The sequence below is a fragment of the Clarias gariepinus genome, chromosome 20 (genome assembly GCF_024256425.1).
Source record: "Clarias gariepinus isolate MV-2021 ecotype Netherlands chromosome 20, CGAR_prim_01v2, whole genome shotgun sequence".
Taxonomy (NCBI): domain Eukaryota; kingdom Metazoa; phylum Chordata; class Actinopteri; order Siluriformes; family Clariidae; genus Clarias; species Clarias gariepinus.
Window position 1 is genome coordinate 19,832,228 of NC_071119.1, and position 21,167 is coordinate 19,853,394.

The 21,167-nt window shown below is 40.1% G+C and overlaps 1 protein-coding gene across 4 annotated transcripts in view; it reads left to right on the top strand.

Annotated features, from left to right (window-relative positions):
* nrxn2b (neurexin 2b) overlaps nt 1–21,167 on the top strand; it is a 703,577-nt gene that overhangs the window by 587,971 nt on the left and 94,439 nt on the right. For all 4 annotated transcript variants that reach the window (XM_053479498.1, XM_053479499.1, XM_053479501.1 and 1 more), the window contains one exon: nt 11,405–11,586. In XM_053479498.1, coding sequence (XP_053335473.1) covers nt 11,405–11,586 — 182 coding nt within the window. The remainder of the gene's footprint in view (nt 1–11,404; nt 11,587–21,167) is intronic.

Sequence of the window (21,167 nt, forward strand, 5' to 3'; positions counted from 1 at the left end):
TTTAGTGTACAGTGCATCTGGAAAGTATTCACAGCGCTTCACTTTTTCCACATTTTGCTACGTTACAGCTTTATTTCAAAATGAATTAATTTGATTATTTTTCTCAAAAGTCTACAAACAATACCCCATAAAAATAAAAATAAAAAATACACGTAGATAAGTATTCACAGCCTTTGCCATGACACTCAAAATTGAGCTCAGGTGCACTCTGTTTCCACTGATCATCTTTGAGATGTTTCTACAAGTAGATTGGTAAATTCAGTTGATTGAACATTATTTCAAAGACACACACCTGTCCCGCAGTCAACAGTGGATGTTAGAGCACAAACCAAGCCATGAAGTATAAGGAATTGTCTGTAGTCTCGAAGCACATGTCTGGGGAAGGGTACAGAAAAATTTCTGCAGCATTAAAGGTCCAGATGAGCACAGTGGCCTCCATCATCCATACATGGAAGAAGTTAGGAATTATCAGGACTCTTACTAGAGCCGAACTGAATGACCGGGAAAGAAGGGCCTTAGTCAGAGAGGTGACCAAGAACCCGATGAGTATTCTGATACAGCTTGAGTGTTTCTCTTTGGAGAGAGAAGGACTTTCCAGAAGACCAACTATTTCTGCAGCACTCCACCAGTCAGGCCTGGTGGAGTAGATGAAGACAGAAGCCCTAAGTAAAAGGCACATTACAGGCGCCTGGAATTTGCCAAAAGGCACTTGGCGGACTCTCAGAATCATGGGAAACTATTTTTTTTGTTAATGCACCTTTGGCACCAATTACAGCCTCAAGTCTTTGAGTATGATGATACAAGATGGATCTTCTTTCAGAAATGCTGGAGCTCTTTCAGAGTGACCATGGGGTTTTCGGTCACCTCGCAGACTAAGGCACATCTCCCCCGAACGCTCACTTTGGCCCGCTCTAGGAAGAGTCCATATTTAATTTATGGATTGTGCTCATCGGGACCTTCAATTCTGCAGAAATGTTTCTGTACCCTTCCCCAGATCTATGCCTCGATACAATCCTGCCTCGGATGTCTACAGACAGTTCCTGGGACTTCATGGCATGGTTTGTGCTCTGACATGCACTGTTCACTGTGGAACCTTATATAGACAGATGTGTGTCTTTCCAAATTAGGACCAATCAACAGAATTGACCACAAATGGACTCTGATCGAGTTGTAGAAACATCTCAAGGATGATCAGTGAAAAGAGGATGCACATTTTTAATACATTTGCAAAGATTTCAAACTTCTTTTACAATGTCATTCTGAGGTTTTTCTTTGTAGAATTTAATGTATAAAAAAACAATGAATTGAATCCATTTTAAAACAAGGCTGTAACATAGCAAAATATGGAAAAAGTGAAGTGCTTTGAATACTTTCCGGGTGCACTTTACAGTTTGTGAAGCGGTGCCAATTATAACACTGTGATTTTAATTCAGTGAGAAACCAAGCCATTGCTTTGCATCTAAACATGCCGAGAAGAAAAAAAAAAAGCAAAAGAGACAAGACAGGCTGTATTGGAAAGATAGCAGTCAGACACTTTGCAGTCGTTAAGTTTTTTTTTTTTATTTTTTTTTTTTTATTTAAGCACACCAACACTATCGATTATATAAAGTTGAGCTATTTGAGAATAGTCTGTCGAGCTGTAAGAACGACCGAAATAGACCTCTCTATACTGCTTCCACACATATTTTTCCGAAGGTAAACCCACTATCCCCAGCGTCTACCTCAATGTGTTCAGCAGCCGGTGACACAGATGGTGTTTGAACATAAGGATATAATATGACTACAAGAGGAAAAAATATATTAAAATATCATTGAATTTACTTTTTGATAGGGTATAAGGTATAAAAAAACTTCTTTCCTTCTCGCTAATGCTATCCCTGTAGTTTTAGTGCAAAAATATGCCCAGATATGTCAAGGTACTGTATGAGGAGAGAAACAGTGTGTACAGTATGCATTTTATTTTTGGCTATACTACATTAACACAGTTTTATTCGGGGAGGATGTATAGGTCAATGTTAAGTAGTCTATGTGACATTTCTAAATTTGTAGACTGTAACCTTTATACATGTACAGGGAAAGAAAAACTGACGATCCCAGCAATCCTTTTTTCTTTTTTTTTTATTCCCACCCTTCATCTTTTTCAATTTATTTTTTTTCTGTGTGTGTGTGTTTTTCATCTTGGACACCCGAGTCTAAATGAAAACCGAACTAAACTAACCATTGATCTCTCTATTTCTCCCATCATGAGCTCTTGGTCAACATGCGTCTCTACAAAGGTCATCTTTATCGTCTTCTTCGACACCACATTGTTATCCATCGATCAAGGCAGAAGAGACACTCGTGCTGAAATTTTGTTGTGCTGAATGTGATACGTTTTAGCTTTTCCCAACAACAGAGATGACCTTCAACGGAAAATGCTTGTCATTTAATACGGATGAAGGCAATGAGTGTATCTATATCAAATCGATATCCAGAGGCGTGTAATTAGTGCTTTTTTTTTGGCCACACTGAAGGAAAACATTTGTTGTCCTTTCATTATCAACAAGGAGACATGCAAGCTGGTGTTTTACCGCAAACCACAATGTACTATGATTTCAGCTTTTACCTTTCTTGTATCTTTGGTCCTACAAAAAAAAAAAACGCTTTGGCCTAACAGTGTGCAATACTTTTTCTATTTTATATTGACTTTTAAAATGCACTTTCAGAGCATAGATTCAGTCTGGAGCCCCATAGTGTTCTTTGGCTTATCCATCCTTAAAGGGCCTACTGTACTCAAATCGGAGAAAGGGGGTACGTTAAGTGAAGAGCGCTCAACTACCTCAAGGATACATAAATAAATAAAAATACCTTGTAGCTGGCTAGCATCGCTCTGACTGACCGCCCATCTTTTCCACCCAAAGAGCTCAACATTTCACTTTCTTGATTCCAAGTCATGCACATAAAAATCATGATTTTTTTTTTTGATAATATCATGGCTACATTCACACTGCCAAACTCAATTCTGACGTTTTTTTCTTAGTGTGACACAGATCTGATTTTTTTCAAAATTTGTATGTGGTCTTAAAATCAAATCCAATAAATATTCATGCACCCTGTAGCAATAGCTGATAAAATAGCTAAAACAAGGCCCGCGGGTTTCTTTCTTCTTCCGCCTGGACCTCAACTAATACAGCCAACTAACTGCTTGCATACAGTAACTGCCAGCAAAATCCCAAGCTGGAACGGCATTTCATTGTTTGAAATGAATGAGTGGTCAGACAAATATGAGGTGTTTTTAACTCAGATGCAGCAAAAGAAGACATATTGATGTGCACTTGTGCGGCTAAATGTGACAGACACATTCCGATAAAAGTCACTTGTAATTATTATGGATATAGAGTGTATAATAATGATAATAATAATCATAATCATAATAGAAAAACTGAACAAACATTGTCCAACAAAATGTGTAATGATTGATATGCTGAAGTTCGAAAAGCTTAGATACTTTTATTTATTTATTTATTTATTTATTTTTTTTTTTTTCCCGATTTTCTCCCTAATTTACTTGTGTCCAATTCCTCCTTGTCACTAGGAGGCTCCCATATTAAGGCTACTACTACCACTCATTTGGGAGGGGAAAATACTAAGACGTGTGTCCTCCGAACAACGTGATGCCAACCGAACGCATCTTTTTTTCCGAACTGCTCTCTCATGCACCGTTAGAGGCGGCGTAACACACTCAGAGGACAGCGCTCACAGAGGCCCCTGATTGGTGGGATTGACGTGATTATTGAGGGAGCACGAAGTACCTCTCATCCCTCCTCTTCTGAGAGAGCTCGGCCAATCAGCTCTCTCTAGGCCTCCGACTGCGAGAGGTTACAGCATCACCCAGGAATCGAACCAGCGATCTTCGAATGATAGGGCGAGCACTTTACCACTGAGGCCCAAGCTTAGATACTTCTAAGAAGTCTTTATTGTAGGATAAATTTCTTGATGCTCTCCATTGGTGGTTCAGTGGTAGGTTTCTCGCCCGCCATGCAAGTTTGATTTCCAGCTAATGCCCAAATCCCAGCCACTGGATGCAGGCCTGGATAAAATATAAGGGGTTGCGTTGTGGAAAGTTGAGTGCAGATCTGATGGTTCACTATGTCAGCCGAAAGACTTAACAAAATCTTGCTTAAAGAGAAAGAGAAGAAAATGAAGGAGTGAGTGTTTAATGCTGTGACAAGACACGAATTTGTTTTGGAGACGTCTTAAATGATAATGTAAATGTACACCGATCAGCCATAACATTAAAACGGTTAATAATAAAAGATTTAAAATATAGTTTTGCAGCTCTGGTCTCTGTAGAAATGTCTCAGCAGGGCCCCTGGGGGTGTGCCATGGTGTCGGGCGCCAGGAGGTTGATAGTGGATCCTTTAATGGGTGAAAAAGGAGGAAAAAGAAGTTCGGAGGTGTTTGGTGCCTCTCTATCATGGCCAGCGTTGACTTTTTGACAGATTTAATGGAAGTAACAGCAACGCCACTTTATCACATCACCCCGTCATTGGTACTGTATAAACACATGCCCTGTTGTGTTTACCACCTTAAACAAATGTGTTTGCACCAAAGTACGAAATATAGAAGAAAAATATATATTTCAAATATTAAAATATCTACACAGATTTTGTTTTTTTTCTGAGCCAGTTTAATTTTCTTTCCCCTGAACCGAAACAATTTCTCATTCTTTCTTATTCCCAGGCCATGGAGTAATTCTACTGAGGGTCAAGAACCTTGCTCAAGGGTAGGATCAGTCAGGCTTAGAGCCTGAGCCACTAAGTCACCCTGGCCTCCATTACTCCTCCATTCGTTGTACATTACTACATTATTACTATCGCTTTGTATTAAAGATCCCTGTGGATTCTCGCTTTGATCTGTTAAGTCTGACCGATGAAGTGAAAGTTCAGTAATAAAATCCACAACTCCACTTATTCTGATTCTGATGAGCCATCTTCTCTTAAAAGAAAGAAAGAGGGAAATAATACGGATCTAAAATCATCTGATGAAATTCAGTAATAAGCAGATCATTGGGGTGACTGTAAATGGGAAGTCTTTTCAATGGGACCGTATTTTAATTAAAACGAAACACTAAAAGGATTAAACACTCAGTTGTAGTGTTGATGATATAATAAAGTGACTTTTTTTCCCCCCACTATTTGCGTAATATCCGTTGTTTGTTTCCGGGAGATTTCCAAGGCTGTTCAAATGTCATGTTGTGTGTGATATTACAGGACGGCATACTGGGTAATTTACTCACGGGAACCCGTTCACAGCCATGTCATTAGCTGTCAGTGCAGGCTGGGAAATTAATAATCAGCAAGCAGCTACATATTTTTTTTGCTTTCTTCCCCCTCCATACAATTACTTAACACCACTTGTCTCACTTGTCTTTTCCATCACACCATAACACGCTCCGTAGAGAGTAGCACTTTTTTTCTTTTTTTCTTCTTTTTTGTAACCACAGCTGTCTGAGGAAGAGGTGGCAGGTGTTACTTTTTGTTATCATATTTATTTGGTAAATTGTGTTTTAATTAATATAACAAACACCTCGAGTGCTCGTTAATAGAAACAGCAGAATTTTAAATTGAATTGTAGACTTTTAATCGAATTTGCCTCATCTGCATGTCTTTGGACTGTGGGAGGGAACCGGAAAACCCGGAGGAAACCCACCAAGCACATGCAAACTCCGTGCACATACTGTAGATGCCGAGGCGGGACTCGAACCCTGACCCTTGAGGTGCAAGTCGACAGTGCTAATGCCAGCTACTACTGTACGCCACCATGCTACGTCTGGGACATTATGTATTAAAAATATATATTTTATACTTTAATCCCTAAGACATTTTACCCACCGAGGCGATGTTTCTGCCATTATTTCCTATCAGATTCCACCGGTGCAGAAAGCTAAAATCCGACCGATGGCTGCAGCTGATAATTCTAATATCTCATAAGATATATCATAAATCCTAAAGCGTAAAGTGCTGTTTGACGTCTTTCACATGTTGCTTTCGGTTTATCTAGGCGTGTCATCAGGGATGTATTTATAGAAAGCAACAGAGAAAAGAGAGAAAAAAGAAATAGCTAATAAGACGCCTATCAGTGCAAGACAGAAACACATTTGAGGAGCAGAAGGAAAATGTGTGTGTGTTTGTGTGTATGTGCATGAGTAGGGACAGATCTGCGCCTGAAGTGTGTGAGCCTGCCTTATGCTCTGCCTTTGTGCCGGTTGGAGGTGGGAATGTTTGCATCTTTTGGGTGGGAACATGTGGTGCTCCGTATATGTGAAGAGAAAAAGCTTTAATTGGGTCTGAATGTTCTACCTTTTTATTTTCAGGTGCAGGGTGTGTGTGTGTGTGTGTGTGTGTGTGTGCAAGAGAGAGCGAGAGATGTTCCTTATTTAACGCCAGTCCACCTATTGGCTTTCACTAACACTAATTAGGACTTAGCAAAGGAGAGAATTGCTATACTCACTTCTTCGTTACCAAGGCAGACCGAAACACACACAGGCACACACACTAACCCAACACACACACACACCTCACATTATTATTGCATGTCTGTAGCTTTAATTCCTTTAGTCTTTGTCTCTCTAAAGTCTTTTTCGTCCAAGAAGTAGCTGTTGGCATCAATTACTTGTTCAGTACTTTAACCTAGCAAAGCTGTGGGAGGTGAGATCATGCAAACTCCATGCACACAGACCCCGAGGCGGAAATCGAACCCGGACCCTGGAGATGCGCGGCGACAGTGCTAATGCTAACCTTGCTGCATCTGGTATATCATATATTGTTAAGATATATTTTATACTTTAATCCCTTTACCTCCTGAGGCGATGTTTCAGTACTGTAGATAAAAGAAGCAATATTTATACAGCAGACGTATTGAGGGTTTTAGTAAAGGAAACATGTTTTAAATGGCAGTTCTGACTTTCCTTCTTTCTTTTTCTTTTTTTTTTATTTAAAAACAAACGAAAAAAAAATGCAGTAATTACACCATTGCAGTATTTGACCAAACCTGCAGTGGGATTGTATCCAAGTACATAGACTTCAATATGGAGTTGGTCCCCGTTTTGCAGCTTTAACAGCTTCTACTCTTTATGGAAGGATGTCCACAAGATTTCTGTGGGAATTCCTGCTCATTCATTCTGTAAAGCGTTTATGAGGTCAGGAGGCACTGATGTTGGACGAGAAGACCTTGTTTGCAGTCTCTGTTCCAGTTTATCCCAAAGGTGCTCAATAGGGTTGAGGTCAGGGCTCTGTGTTAGGGCCGGTCAAGTTCTTCCACCCCGAACTCATTAAATCATGTCTTTATAGTCCTAGCTTGCTTTGTGCACTGGGGCACAGTCATGTTGGAATAGAAAATGGTCTTTCCCAAACTGCTGCCACAAAGTTGAAAGCATAGCATTTTTTCAAGATAATTTGGTATGCTAAAGATTACCCTTCACTCGCGATACAGGGCCAAGTACTTTTGTCCAAATAGCGTATCTCCTCTGGAAACTTGAAATGTCCATTGCAGATAGTGAAATTATAAGATAATAATAACTTATTTTCTATAAACTAGTTTAATGTCTCTAAACTAGCTCACTTTAGTTAGAGGTGAACAACTCTAAACGTCATGTGATTTCAGTACTGTATATAAGTCTCAAGTCACGGTACAAAATGCACAGTGATTTAGTCAGCAGCAGCAAAAAACTATACACCAAAAAATTCACCAACTTTAGCTACCTTCAAGAAATATTACCATGGTATAGTGCATACCGTTATAGACCTTAGTATTACCATGGTATCTTGGACGTTACTATAGGACCTTACCATGGTAATGTAAGGTACACATGGTACAATGTAAGGGACTAGTGAGTATTGTGATACAGTAGTACTATGGTGGTGTGTACCACAATACTTAATATACCGTAATACATCACAGTATTAGTAGTAGTATGTAGTACTTCTGACATTACCATGGTAGCATATGGTACTTTAAGACTACCAGGGTAGATACTGTGGCACTTCAGTGCGTACCATAGTAGTACCACAATACTTTGGTAAATATCACTTTATTGCAGGTATTCAATATGGTGTGTTTGTACTGTACTGTATATACAGTATCATATTAGGTATGTTAGTAAGTTTATACTACTGGTACTGTATATTAGACATCATGGTACCATAATAAGTACCATGATATTAACCAAAGTATTGTATATTACCAGTATTACCATTATGGTACGTAAATATGTATAATATATTTTTGACTCTATCCGATATATGTTTTTCATAAAAGCATAGTACAGTATAACACATGGTAGAACCATGGACCACACTATAGTGCATGTACTGTATGGTTGTATGAAAGTATGTACCATAGTATGCTACATGAACTATAGTATGGTACATGGTTCTACCATGTACTGCATTGTGGGTATATGGAGTATACTATACACTATATGGTACATAAACAATGGTACATACATTGGGACAACAGTACATGGTAGAACCATGTACCATACCATAGAACATGTACTGTTGTACCAAATTATGTACTATAGAGTGTTGCATAAAGACAAAGATAAAAAGATAAAGATGGACGTACTTTAGCAAATAAGTACCATTGTACTTTATCATATTACCTGTACAATGGTATTTAGTACCATGGTATTTCTGACAGTATCATGGTGCTATCTACCATGTTATATAGTACCATGGTATATAGTACCATGGTACTGTCAGAAATACTATGGTACTACATATCATGGTACCTCTTCCATAGTAAAATTATGGGTATCTCACTGTAAACTAGCTCAAAAGTCAAAAGTGAAATTTTTGTATCTAAACCTTGATTTACATTATACCACGTGCTCAGTAGCAAACCCTTTTAGATCATAAACTAATTAACAGATTGGTTAACTAGCATTAGCCATGACAGTTAGCAAGCAGAGCATAGACGGTCTATCTAACGTTTGATCTTAAAGTCAACCGTAATCAGTCCAAACGACCATGAGGCTTGTTTATCGCTCTCATTTTAGGCAAGGAATCAGTGGTGTTAAATAGATTAAAGCTCTGAGAGCCTAAAAAGTGTGTGTGTGTGTGTGTGTGTGTGTGTTAGCATGTGAAATTCAAACATCCAGTAACAGCTTGATGTTGATCTAACACTCAGATACTGTAAACACATACTCTCTAAACTTGTCAAAGCTTTTGTTCCTTCACCTTTGAAGTTGCAACGTGCAAAGCCGTGCAGAGGTTTGCAGCACAGTTACAGTTTTCTCCATTGACTAATAATATCTATCTGCTCTTCAAACATCAAGTTCATTTCACGGTTTTATATATAGACAGAATTGTTAACCTTCACAGTGTTTCACAGGAACAGCGCATCTATTTATTATTTATTCTGTACCGCTTATCCCGTGTAGGGTTATAGACTATTTGAGGAAGCTCAGCGTACAGAATAACGCAGGGGTACAGATGCCATCCCATCACATGGCACAGGTGCACTCACATGCGGTCACACGCACAAGCATACACTACTGGCAGTTTGGAAAGGTGAAGACTTGTCTGGTGAACATGTGAACAGGGAGACCATGTAAACTCTGCACACACATACTGTACCGCAGGCGGTGTTTAAAACCCCCCAATCATGTACTGTATGTGTGATACAGCAGTGATCAGACAGCGTCCTAATGCCACAGTGTGCCGCCCACGGTGCATCCAATTTGTACAAAAAGAAAGCCTCCTTGAATAAGGAATGGTAGCAAAGCACAGAAACAATTTGGACCCCAGAGAGGTTGAGAGGCAGACACGTTGGGTGAACACAGGGTGCATGAGATGGATGGAAGTCTTGGTGCTAAATCATAATGAAATCGTTGGTTAGCATGTAAGACATGGGATCAACTAGGTGCAACTTAAAAGATTTATGAAAGTTGAATGAATAATAGTTTAAACAAAAAAAGAAAAATGTTTGGTCCTCATCAAGCAAAGTAACAACTAAGGAGATGTTTAAATTACTAGAATTGGGTTTAGATTGATGAGTCCAGCTTGAGATCCTATTTCAGAGTAATGGGTGCATCAGAGGGAAAGAAGAAAAAAACACATTAAGCGATGCAACCATCATTCATATTGGCCACTGTACAACAGTCTGGAGACAGTGTTAGGATCTGGGGATGCTTCAGTTGGTCAGATCTAGACTCAGCATGATGTGCCAATAAAATTAAATAAAATGAATTACGTCTATGGAGTTTTTCTTCCCTGAGGACTCCTGTGAAAGAGTGGTTCTGGGAAGGAATCTTTATCAGGAGTCATGTTCCACAACTCAACTTGGTTGAGATGAAATGACACGAAAGAATATTTAAATGCGTATATATATTCAGTTTCGGTCATGCATTTACTGTAATATTCTGGGTGTATGCTCAAAACCCCAAATGTAATTAATAAGCCAAATCATATTTTGTGACCAATATTTATTTTTTAGGATATTTACACCTGAAGTATGAAGTATACCTAAACAAATAAAAGAACTATTCTCCTTAATGGGAATACATCGCTTCTGTATACCAGCACGCCCTTTTATCTTTTATTCCCTACATATCATTTTTTTTTTATTTGCTATAAAGTGTAAAGCTTTCTATAAAGCACAGAAATTACGAGTCATTTTTTTCCCAGACTCTTGTTATGCCCAAACTTCCTGCCGATAGCAGTCAGTGGTGGAGCTTGTTAGTCACATACTGTGACAGTATTGCGTCCAGATGGTGAAATCAGTGCTACACTGAGTCAGCATCCTGTATTAACATCTGTGTCAATGCACTTTGTCTTTGAGTACTCGGAAAAGAGCAGGGACAAGCAGACTCTATTTCTGATACGTACTGTGTCCATCAATTTATTTCGAGCATGCAAGCTGACCTGGGTGTAATACACCGATACACACTCCAAACTCGGGATCGGTCCCTAAGTTCCTAGAAAGTCCATAAAGGTGCCTTAAAACAAGCCATGTGGCTTTAAGTGATTCAGAATACACCCTCGGTATGATATTATCACGATACCTAGGTGCTGATTCGATTTGAATTGCAATCCTGATTTTCTTTTTTTAGACTTAGTTACAATTCTAAACAAGCTTGCATTGAATTTGTTGCTACCACACAGGACACTGTGCTGCCTACCAACGTCTGAATAGTTTAGAGTGCACCACCTGTAGGATTAGAAGGGAACTGCAACATCATTTTATCATCTCAAATCCAAACAGCATGTCGATACATGAATCGCTGAATCGATTTTTCTTGGTATTTTACTGCTATAATAAATGTCAATGTATAGTTACTTTCTTTCCTGTGTCTTTAATGTTGACCTAAATCTTTTTTCACTCTCCTCTCACCTCCTTTCTTCTCTTTTCCCATCAACAGCTGGGACTACCTACATCTTTGGCCGTGGAGGAGCCCTCATCACCTACACGTGGCCTCCCAATGACAGGCCTAGTACACGGGCAGACCGACTGGCTGTAGGCTTTAGCACGCAACTTAAAGAGGCTGTGCTGCTACGAGTGGAGAGTGCCAAAGGACTGGGAGACTACCTAGAGCTTCACATAGTAAGTCCCTACAAATCTTTGACTTTGGAGTACGCCATGATGGTTAAAGTACAAGCTGGAAATGTATTTCGATTTAGCTAGGTTTGAGTTAAAAATATATTGGGTTTGCACGATCCCAGGCTCCCCGCTTTACAGTATTCGCCCAGACTGTTTGGTAACTGTAGCTGTCATTATTTGCCTTTAGCACAGCTTACAGAACTCCAGCTCATCCTTTCAGATATTGCCAAAAGCTGTACTTGAGAAACTGCTGGTAAAAGCAGCTTGAAAGAATTGAAGCTGATGTGTTTTATCCACTGCAAAAGTAAATGGTTGGTCTGTGTGGTTGAGATTACAGCCGCAACTGAACACTTTAAGTTATCATCCATCTGGCGGCTTTCTTCTGCCTTTGTCAGTGACCAAATTAGCCGTATGTACAAAAATGCTGTAAAATATCACTGCCTTAACAACGCCAAAGCAAAACAGATATTACAGTAATGCACCTACTGTGTTAAAACCATCTGAGTTTCAAGATGGGTTTTAAGAGATAAGGTTTTCAACCTATGTGCATTGTCCAAGTCCAAACTCTCACTCACTCACTTATCATCTACACCGCTTTATCCTGTATTCAGGGTCGCGGGGACCTGGAGCCTATCCCAGGAGGCTTAGGGCACGAGGCAGGGTACACCCTGAACAGGGTGCCAATCCATCACAGGGCACACACACATACACACACTAACACACTATGGGCAATTTGGGAACGCCAATTAGCCTAACCTGCATATCTTTGGACTGTGGGAGGAAACCAGAGTACCCAGAGGAAACTCACCAAGCACGGGGAGAACATACAAACTCCAGACGGGAATCGAGCCTGGCCGGGAATCGAACCCAGACCCCGGAGGTGCAAGGCGACAGTGCTAACCATTACACCACTGTGCCGCCAAGTCCAAACTCTACCACTGTTTTTTTTTTATACTCTTATAAAGTTATAAAGCAACTTTGAGCAAAATAGATTAATTGGATTGTCAAGAGTCAACTCCAGTTATCATAACCTTTCAAAAAGCACTTATGCATTTAATATTAGTATCTACTTGAAATCTTCTTGGGTGATGAAAGTTACTCCAACCTATGATTTTTCAGATAATTTACCTACTTCAGTCTAAAAGCAGTATCCTATAAGGTTAACGATTTGTAGAATGAAGATGATCATGGTTACGTTTTGCCTGGGATTCACGACTACTCCTACGAGGAACCATCACTTTCCTCTTGGTGACTAACCACATGCAAATGAATGAATGGTTAGAAAGATGAGAGATGTAAACACTAAATAATTACCAGAGGCTGATGGTGGGATGACCTTCTGTCATATATTGTTTCCTGGCAAATGTGTCAAGAAGGATAGGGAATAGAGCAATAGTTGAGTGACTGCTCACCGTATTTGATATGCTAAAACAGTTCTGAGGGTCTAGGGTCAGAACCCAAGTGAGAATGTAAAAAGAGGCATGAAATGAAATAATGAGTAAGTGTTCATGACCTTCCTCGTTATGATTTGAATATGTTATTGAACGGTTTTGAATATTCCGCTGAGAGTGAGACTAAGACAAAGCCATAGGTCTAAATATGAAGAGAGCAATGGTGGAAAATGAAAAAGAATATTGATTTTCTTTTCTTTTCTTTTTTTCTTTTTCTGCTGGCTGTAGTGAAAGCCTCCTACACGCTCATTCAAACTCTTTGCTTTTTGCATGCTAAAAATATATATAAATATATATTTTAAATGAGGTCAATGTAAAACACTTTAACTGTATACTGATGTCACCTGCAGATGCCAGCTGACCTTCTCTCTTTCACATGGTCTGGGAATTTATTTTAGACATTCCTCTTAATGATTAACTCCGATTTAAGTATAGCATGTAGGGGGAAAAAAAAGTCCTGAGCAGTCAGAGCTGGGCTTGCACTCTCTTTACACTCTCTCTAATAAAAGCATCTGTTTCTCTCTGACTGCTCTGAGGGATCTGAGATGATATTAGGAAGGCTCTATCTCTGGGTCGGTGTCAGGGTCAAACATGTTACCATTGCTTGCAGCGGCTTACAGTCTGAACAGATTGTGGTCTGGCTAAGAGGACAAACATTGGAGAAAGAAACAGAAGAGAAGGGATAATAAATATCATCATGGTTGCGGGGGCTGAAGAAGAGCTTTGGTGCTTGGAATAACTAATATCTTTTTTTTTTTTTTTTTTGTATAGCACCTGGGATGAGTTCCTTATTGGTTGTTTGGATAGATCAGGGTTTTTTTAGGTTGCTTAAAAACAACAACAGGTCTGAGTAGAGCTTCGGATTTGTTATAGAGAACTTTCCATTTGACAGCTCCATTTCAAGTTTAGACATCTACATGGGGCGTTCAAGTCAAATCTGGGACTTTTGTAAGTAAGAACTACCTTTATTTTTCACAATGCAATTTAAATTTATTTGTAAAGCGCTATTAACGATGGTCATTGTTGCAAAGCAGCTTTACAGAATAAAAAGAAAATTTGAATGAAATGTGTGATTATATCACCTACATTCTATACCGCTTTATCCTGTATTCAGGGTCGCGGGGACCTGGAGCCTATCCCAGGAGACTTAGGGCATGAGGCGGGGTACACCCTGGACAGGGTGCCAATCCATCACAGGGCACACACACATATATGGCAAATTGGGAACGCCAATTAGCCTAACCTGCATATCTTTGGACTATGGGAGGAAACCGGCGTACCCGGAGAAAACCCACCAACCACGGGGAAACCATGCAAACTCCATGCACACAGAGACGGGTTTGAGCCTGGCAGGGAATTGAACCCGGACCCTGGAGGTGCAAGGCGACAGTGCTTATGCGTTATGTGTGATTATGTATAAATTAAAATAATCAGGTTGCCCCGGTGAGCAAGCCGAGGGCGACGGTGCTGAGAAAAAACCTCCCTAATATGGCAACAGGAAGAAATCTTGAGAGTGGAACTATATATTTAGATTTCCATTTGGCAGATGCTTTTATCCAAAGCGACTTACTGAACCAAAGTGGTTTGACGTTTAGATTAGATTAGATTAGATTCAACTTTATTGTCACTGCACATGTGGGTACAAGGCAAGAAAATCCAACCAGAAGAGCATATTCACAGTGCATTATAATTTGCATATATAAATAGTATATAGTGAGGTAGATAAATTACAATGGGTGCAAACGAGCAAATGATTATAGGTGGTGCAGTAAGGAAGGTATTGTATATCACGATAAAGAGTTTTGCATATGTAAACATTATAAAGTATATACATTATGTCCCAGCCAGGAACGTCGTTCTTTAAAGAGTTTATACCATTCAAATGTTTATCGCCTTCAATAGATGTTTCAGTTTGACCTGATCTGCCCTCGTATATATAATCTATAATATGTCGGTTCACGTTTTCTATCCAGATTCTTGATTTGTTTTTGTCTACTAGGTGGATTGTTAATGCTAACTTGCTCCTCCATGTGAACATGCCTGCGTTGTGCCCTGTGTTATGCCATTGTCACAGCACACGTGCTGACTTCATACCCAGTGTTCCCAGGATCCACAGTTTCACTAAGTTCCACCTGATTGATTCTGTTCCTACAGACGTTGAACGTTTAGTGCGAAAGTTTCACTGGGTATTGCAGGATGCTGTCTTTTTTCTTTTTCTTTTTTTCATTATTGAGTCCCACTTGACAAAGTTCTACTTTGCATTCTTCCGTCTACCATCATAATCCTACCAGAGCACAAGACAGATGAAGATGATGATGATAATGGTATTACAGAAAGCACACAGCAGACATTCCCTCCACCACCAGCCCCGGAATAATATACTGTTTTATTAAGAATTGCAAGTTTTTCTGGCCCCATCTGTCTTTTTCTTTTTCTATTTCTATCAGTCGCACTTTGCAAGGCTCTCTGCCGTCACTGACTAAACTGCATTGAACACCTAAGTTGGTTCAGTTACATGGCGGTATTTAAAATATTTGTTTGAAGCAGTGCATTCGAGGTTTCCAGTGAAGTTACAAGTTCATCAAAACCTCACATTTTATCAAAGCACCATGGTTTTACTCTTGGGCATGACTGCTCTGGATTAGATCTCCAAAATGTACACTAGGTACCTTAAACCAACAGCAGCTCTGGTAAGTTTTAGAGAAGAAAGGATTCTTTTTTTTTTTTTTTTTTTTTTTTGCTTTTCCTCCAGGTCCTTTCTTAAGCGTATCTCCTTCAGCTTTATTTATCTTGATTCCAGGCTTGGAGCTGGATTTCCGGCTCAAGTTTGTACGCTGCCAGATTAATTATGCATATAGAAATGTGATTAGACGTGCAGTAGCGGGGAGGGCGAGATGAGGCCTTCAGATCAACACACTCACTAAGATGCTTAAGGTGCTTAGATGAAGCCTGATAGTGCCACAGATAAAGCTGCCACGAGAAACTGATTTATCCCTCTGTGTGTGTGTGTGTGTGTGTGTGTGCGCGTGTGTGTGTGTGTGGGCACGCTTCATGATATTAATGGATAAGTAAGCCATATGTGGTGTGTGAGTGTGAGAGCAAGAGGTAATGTGTATTTTCTTGCTCTGATAAATACCCTTTGATTGGAGGCACTGGTGTGTAGGGGCCAGCAGGTGGCCACAACAGGCTTATTGATTAATGTTTTCTCTATCTGGAATGGTGGGCCAGAATAATTAATTTCTCTCTTCTGCATCAAAGGATGCCCTCTCATGCCTTAGGACTTTTTTTCCTACCTCACACACACACACACACACACACACACACACACACACAGAGAAAGAGAGAGAGAGAGAGTACTGTATTACTATGTTTTGGGGTATAACTATAACCATATAACTAAACCTATAACTGTATAGACCATGTGTCTCATCCCAGAATACCTTTTTTAATCATGCAAACCGTTTGCTCAACTGTCTCAACACTGACTGTTATTTCAACCTGATTAAGAGCGAGCTGTAATCTCAGAATCTTGAAGGCAGCAATCAGATTTGCTATCCGCATTATTCAACACAGTGGCACAATAATCTTTTCAAAGCGAGAGATCTAGTCACTGGAGTTCATAGTTTCGTTAAAATGAATAAAAGTTATTTGGGTTTGTTTTAAAAGATTAGTATTGAATAAAATGTGTTTTTGCGCTATTTATTGACCTTTTGAAATTACCTTACGCACTGCCATTTCAGAAGGGTCACATTTTTGGCCTGCCTCGAGCAAAGAAAACAACTAAGGAGATTGCTGAAATTACTGGAATTGGTTTGTTATTCCATCTAACTGTCCGACACATTCGTTGTTGGATAGTGTTGCATTAGGTTTGGAGTTGAAGCAATAGAATAAAGGTCACAGGATCTGTTACCCAGTACCCCAGTCATGTGCATGTCAGGGTGAGAAGAGGAACACATGAAGCGATGCACTCATCATGCATAGTGTCCACTGTACAAGCCTTATGATCTGGGGTTGCTTAAGTTTGTCAGGTCGAGGCTCAGAAACATTATGAGGCGATAAAATGTAAATAATCAGCGGACGACCTGAATGTACCGAATGACCAGGTTATCACATCTATGGATGTTATTTTTCTTCCCTGATGGCATCAAACTGTGAAAGGACTGACAGTCACGTGAAAGAGTGACTCTGGGACTCATTTTCGCCCATGACCACATTGAACGCTGTAATCAAAGGCCAGGCAGTGTAAAGGTGGTAGGTGGTGTCTAGTCATATTTTGTAGTAACATTAACCTTAAAATAAATGTACCCTTAGTAGTTCTAATAAACCATAATCTTAATAACTTCCACCTTTAATTCAATAGCACTGATCCTACACATAACCTCAGTAATCTTAACCCTAACAAGTCCAAACCTAAGCTTATCCTTAGCAGACTTAACCCCTTAAAAGAGTTCTGTCTTTTTGGTGTCTTATGAGGATGAAGGAGCCATTGGAAACATCCTTGATGTAGACATTCGGCATAAATTTCGAGTTCTCCTTGCACCACCAGAGCGTTTCTGACCCCTTATGGTGTGGCAGTTGTGCTGTGGTGTCTGTCACTAGGATATTGGCAGGGCGTTCTTTATGTCCGGACTCTCATGGGTGCTTGATCGAATCGGGGTCTGGGGAGTAGACTTGGTCGGCAGCCCTGGGAGCTTTTACGGATATGGTGGGTTGGGGTACACTGGATATTCTGATGCGTTCATTGCCTATTCTATGGGATTTGACAAGACAAGCTGACCTTTGGTCACTGCTGGCATGGGTGAGCCTCGAGTACCCATGATTCTACCACTAGTTTCTGATGTATAATTAATAATCACAGTAATGTTATTCACCTGGAGATGGTGTTAATGTCATGGCCGATCAGGGTATTTGATTATAACAGATTATCTCTGTTTCTTTGGAATGGTAAAACTATGCATGTTGACTATAAAATAGAAATATAGTAAGCAAACAATTTGATTTTAATGGAAATTTCAGACAATATTATAAAAACAAATAAGACAAACAAAAAGACTTTACCTTTAATATTAAACATTAATATTAAGTAAAAAAAAAAACCTACTGCATGGACCAACCAAATGTACCTTTTATGCCCAAACTACCCACAGTTTATGATTGATCATAGTGCCCACAATGCACACCAGCATCCTCCCAAAGCTTGTATAAAGCTACTGTGCTGCACCCCAGGACTACTTACCCAGGCATGATCAAATCCATTACAAGACAATTTCATTGAGTGTACTTAAAAGCTGCCCGCAGCCTTCAGTCTCCTGCTGTTTGAGTCGCCCAAACCAGCTGGATTCGGCTCATGCTTGCCCACTCTTAGGGTGCTTTGATGTACTGCAAGGAATCAAGTCTGTGGGTCCAGTTGCCAAAACGCAAAAGTTATTTTGCAACTAAGACATCAACATTTTAAGTTTCAGATGATACTTATGGAAATTGGATTTATCATGTATTAAGATCCAGGGTGTGAGAGGATCCAGAAGTCCTGCCATTGGTGGTTGCCACACCCCATACTACCCATGCAATGTCGGTCCCAGGCCTGGTTTAAAAAATGGGAGGGTTGTATCAGGAAGGGCATCTGATGTAAAAACCTGGGTCAAGTTGTGCTTGGATGAGATGGTCAGCAGTGGCGACCCCTTTGATGAGAGCAGCCGAAAGAAGAAAAGAAGAGTAAGATAGCAAGAGCATATTTTATGAGTCTACAGCTATGAAAAATCACCTGGGCATTTACCAGCAGCTTTAGAAGAGCCTTGGTAAAGCTGCGCTTGTCTGAGTGGCATTAAAATGTCTTCATTGGCCTTGAAGGCCCAGCTGGCTGAGCTAAGAGGCAATCTGCAAGGCTTGTCAGAGCTACAATGAGCATGCGTTCTCACCGACTCTCCTGATAAAAATAATTTTGTCCCTCTTATGAGGGGAAATGTTTAAAAAATTCAGACCCTGTTGAAAAGGTGAATGAACAATTTGTATTTTTTGGTGCTTTTCTATCCATGTGGAGCAGCTTGTGATGTGACTTAGGTGTTAGTGGATCATCTCTGCTACAGCCCTGTAATTTACTGACACAGTTCCACATAAATAGTCCAACTTCTTTGGAGCAGAACACTGTCGTTGTGAGATAGATGGTTTTAGTGCAGAGTTCCTGGCCCAACCAGGACGCTTGCTCCTGGACACATGGTTATTTATTACTACAGTGTGTGTGTGTGTGGGTTGGTGGTTGGGTGGGTTTACACGCATTTGTCTAGATATGCTCCAAAAAACATCCTCAGTTTTGTGCGCATGCCACCATGCTTTTACTATCATTATTCACTCTGTTCCATTTATTTTCTTTTTCACATGAGACACATTAAGAATATTTACAGCTAACAAGACAAGTTTCTTTCTCTTAATCATGCTGTTATTGCTCACGCCCTTGACTCGCTGCTAAGGCGATGCTTGCTAACACCATCTTGTCAGTTCCTGTAAATGACTGGCCGAGCATTGCAATTGAAAAGCTCCCCTTGTCTCATTGATCACATGTTTAAGCTTTCAGCTGTGAGACCGCGCCCTCAGGAGCACCGGTTCGGTGGGGTCGCCGTGGCGTCAAGTTGATTGACAGCGCATAGCAGTCTGACTGGCAGACATGCTCCGCTCTTTGGCACACAATTCCTTAAAGCAGTGTTTCTCAACCTGGGCAGTGGCACCCTCCAGATGGTTTTTCTTTCTTTGACTTTGCTTTCTTTCTTTGATCTTTTCATTATATTACCGTGATGGATAATGGAGTATATTAAAGGGGGGGACCTATTATCTAAAGACAAAAAAAATAAGAAAAAAACATTCCCATTTTTCATTTTTGTATTGCCCAAGGCTTAAACAAGCCAAATGGATTTTTCCCTGTTGTTACCTCATATACAAAGGTACCCTGCCCCGACTTGTTGCTCAGCTTTCCAGTTCTCTCAAAAATAATTTGCGCTCCAGTTACTGTATGTTAGAACTATTGTTGGCCAGTGCGTTCCATTCAAGGCTACTGCGTCCCCAGTCACAGTTGTGTAGGTATGAATGTGTTCTATCAGTTTATTTGTAACTGCAGTGCGAGCACACATAGATGGCCCACTTGGGATTTACACAACAAAAAAGCAGCATGAAGTGATAACTTTTTTTGGTCTGACGTCCCCAAGCAGAGGACCTTGTGCACTGTATGGAGAAAGTTTTTGAATATCTGCTAACAAAATTTAAACCGATGTTCTAAGGAAGGTGAGGTTTTTTTTAAGAAGAGTCATTCATGGAGATGAGATATGGCTTTATCATCACGAGTCTGAGAGTAAATGGCAGAGTTTGGAACAAGAACGTTTTCAATCGCTGACTGAGAAAAAGTTCAATGCTCGACCATCAGCTGGATTCATCAATGCTTACAGTTTTCTGGGATTCTCAAGGGCCAGTATCGGAACATTATCAGGAAAAAGGTTTGACACTCAACAGTGCTCGTTACAGTGAGATGCTTATTGAAGAGCCGAAGACTAAACGCAAGAGGACTGCTAATCCAAGCGAGTTGCATTTTGCATATTTTTGCCTACACTGTCATTACTCTGTGTTAAAGCATTCTCCCTATAGTCCAGATTTTGCTTTATTGGACTTTCACCTGTTTGGGCCCCTGAAAGCAGACCTATGAGGACGAAGATTGACTTTTGATGAAGAATTGAAGACAGCAGTGCATTCATGGCTCGCTTTTTTCTAGTTTCCAATGAGAAAGCCCATAGTTTTGAACAAAACCCTTTATATGCAAGTTATACAGTAGTTAGTTTAATTGAAACGATTCAAGTAACGTAATTGTTACAATAAACTTGTCCACTCTTGGGGTGTCTCTACTGGCTTATTCACCATGTCTTCAAGCCCCCTTTGACTGTACCCATAGGAGCGCCAGTTCAGTGGGATTTCCGTGTTGTCAAACTGATTGACAGCGCATAACGTTCTCATTAACTGACATTAAGAACATCCATCCATACATTAGCTATACCACTTATCTCAGGACACAAGGCTCTGGGCCAGGCTATCACAGGGCACAAGCACACACACACTAACACTCCCAGTCATTTACTACGACTCAATGGAATTGCCAAT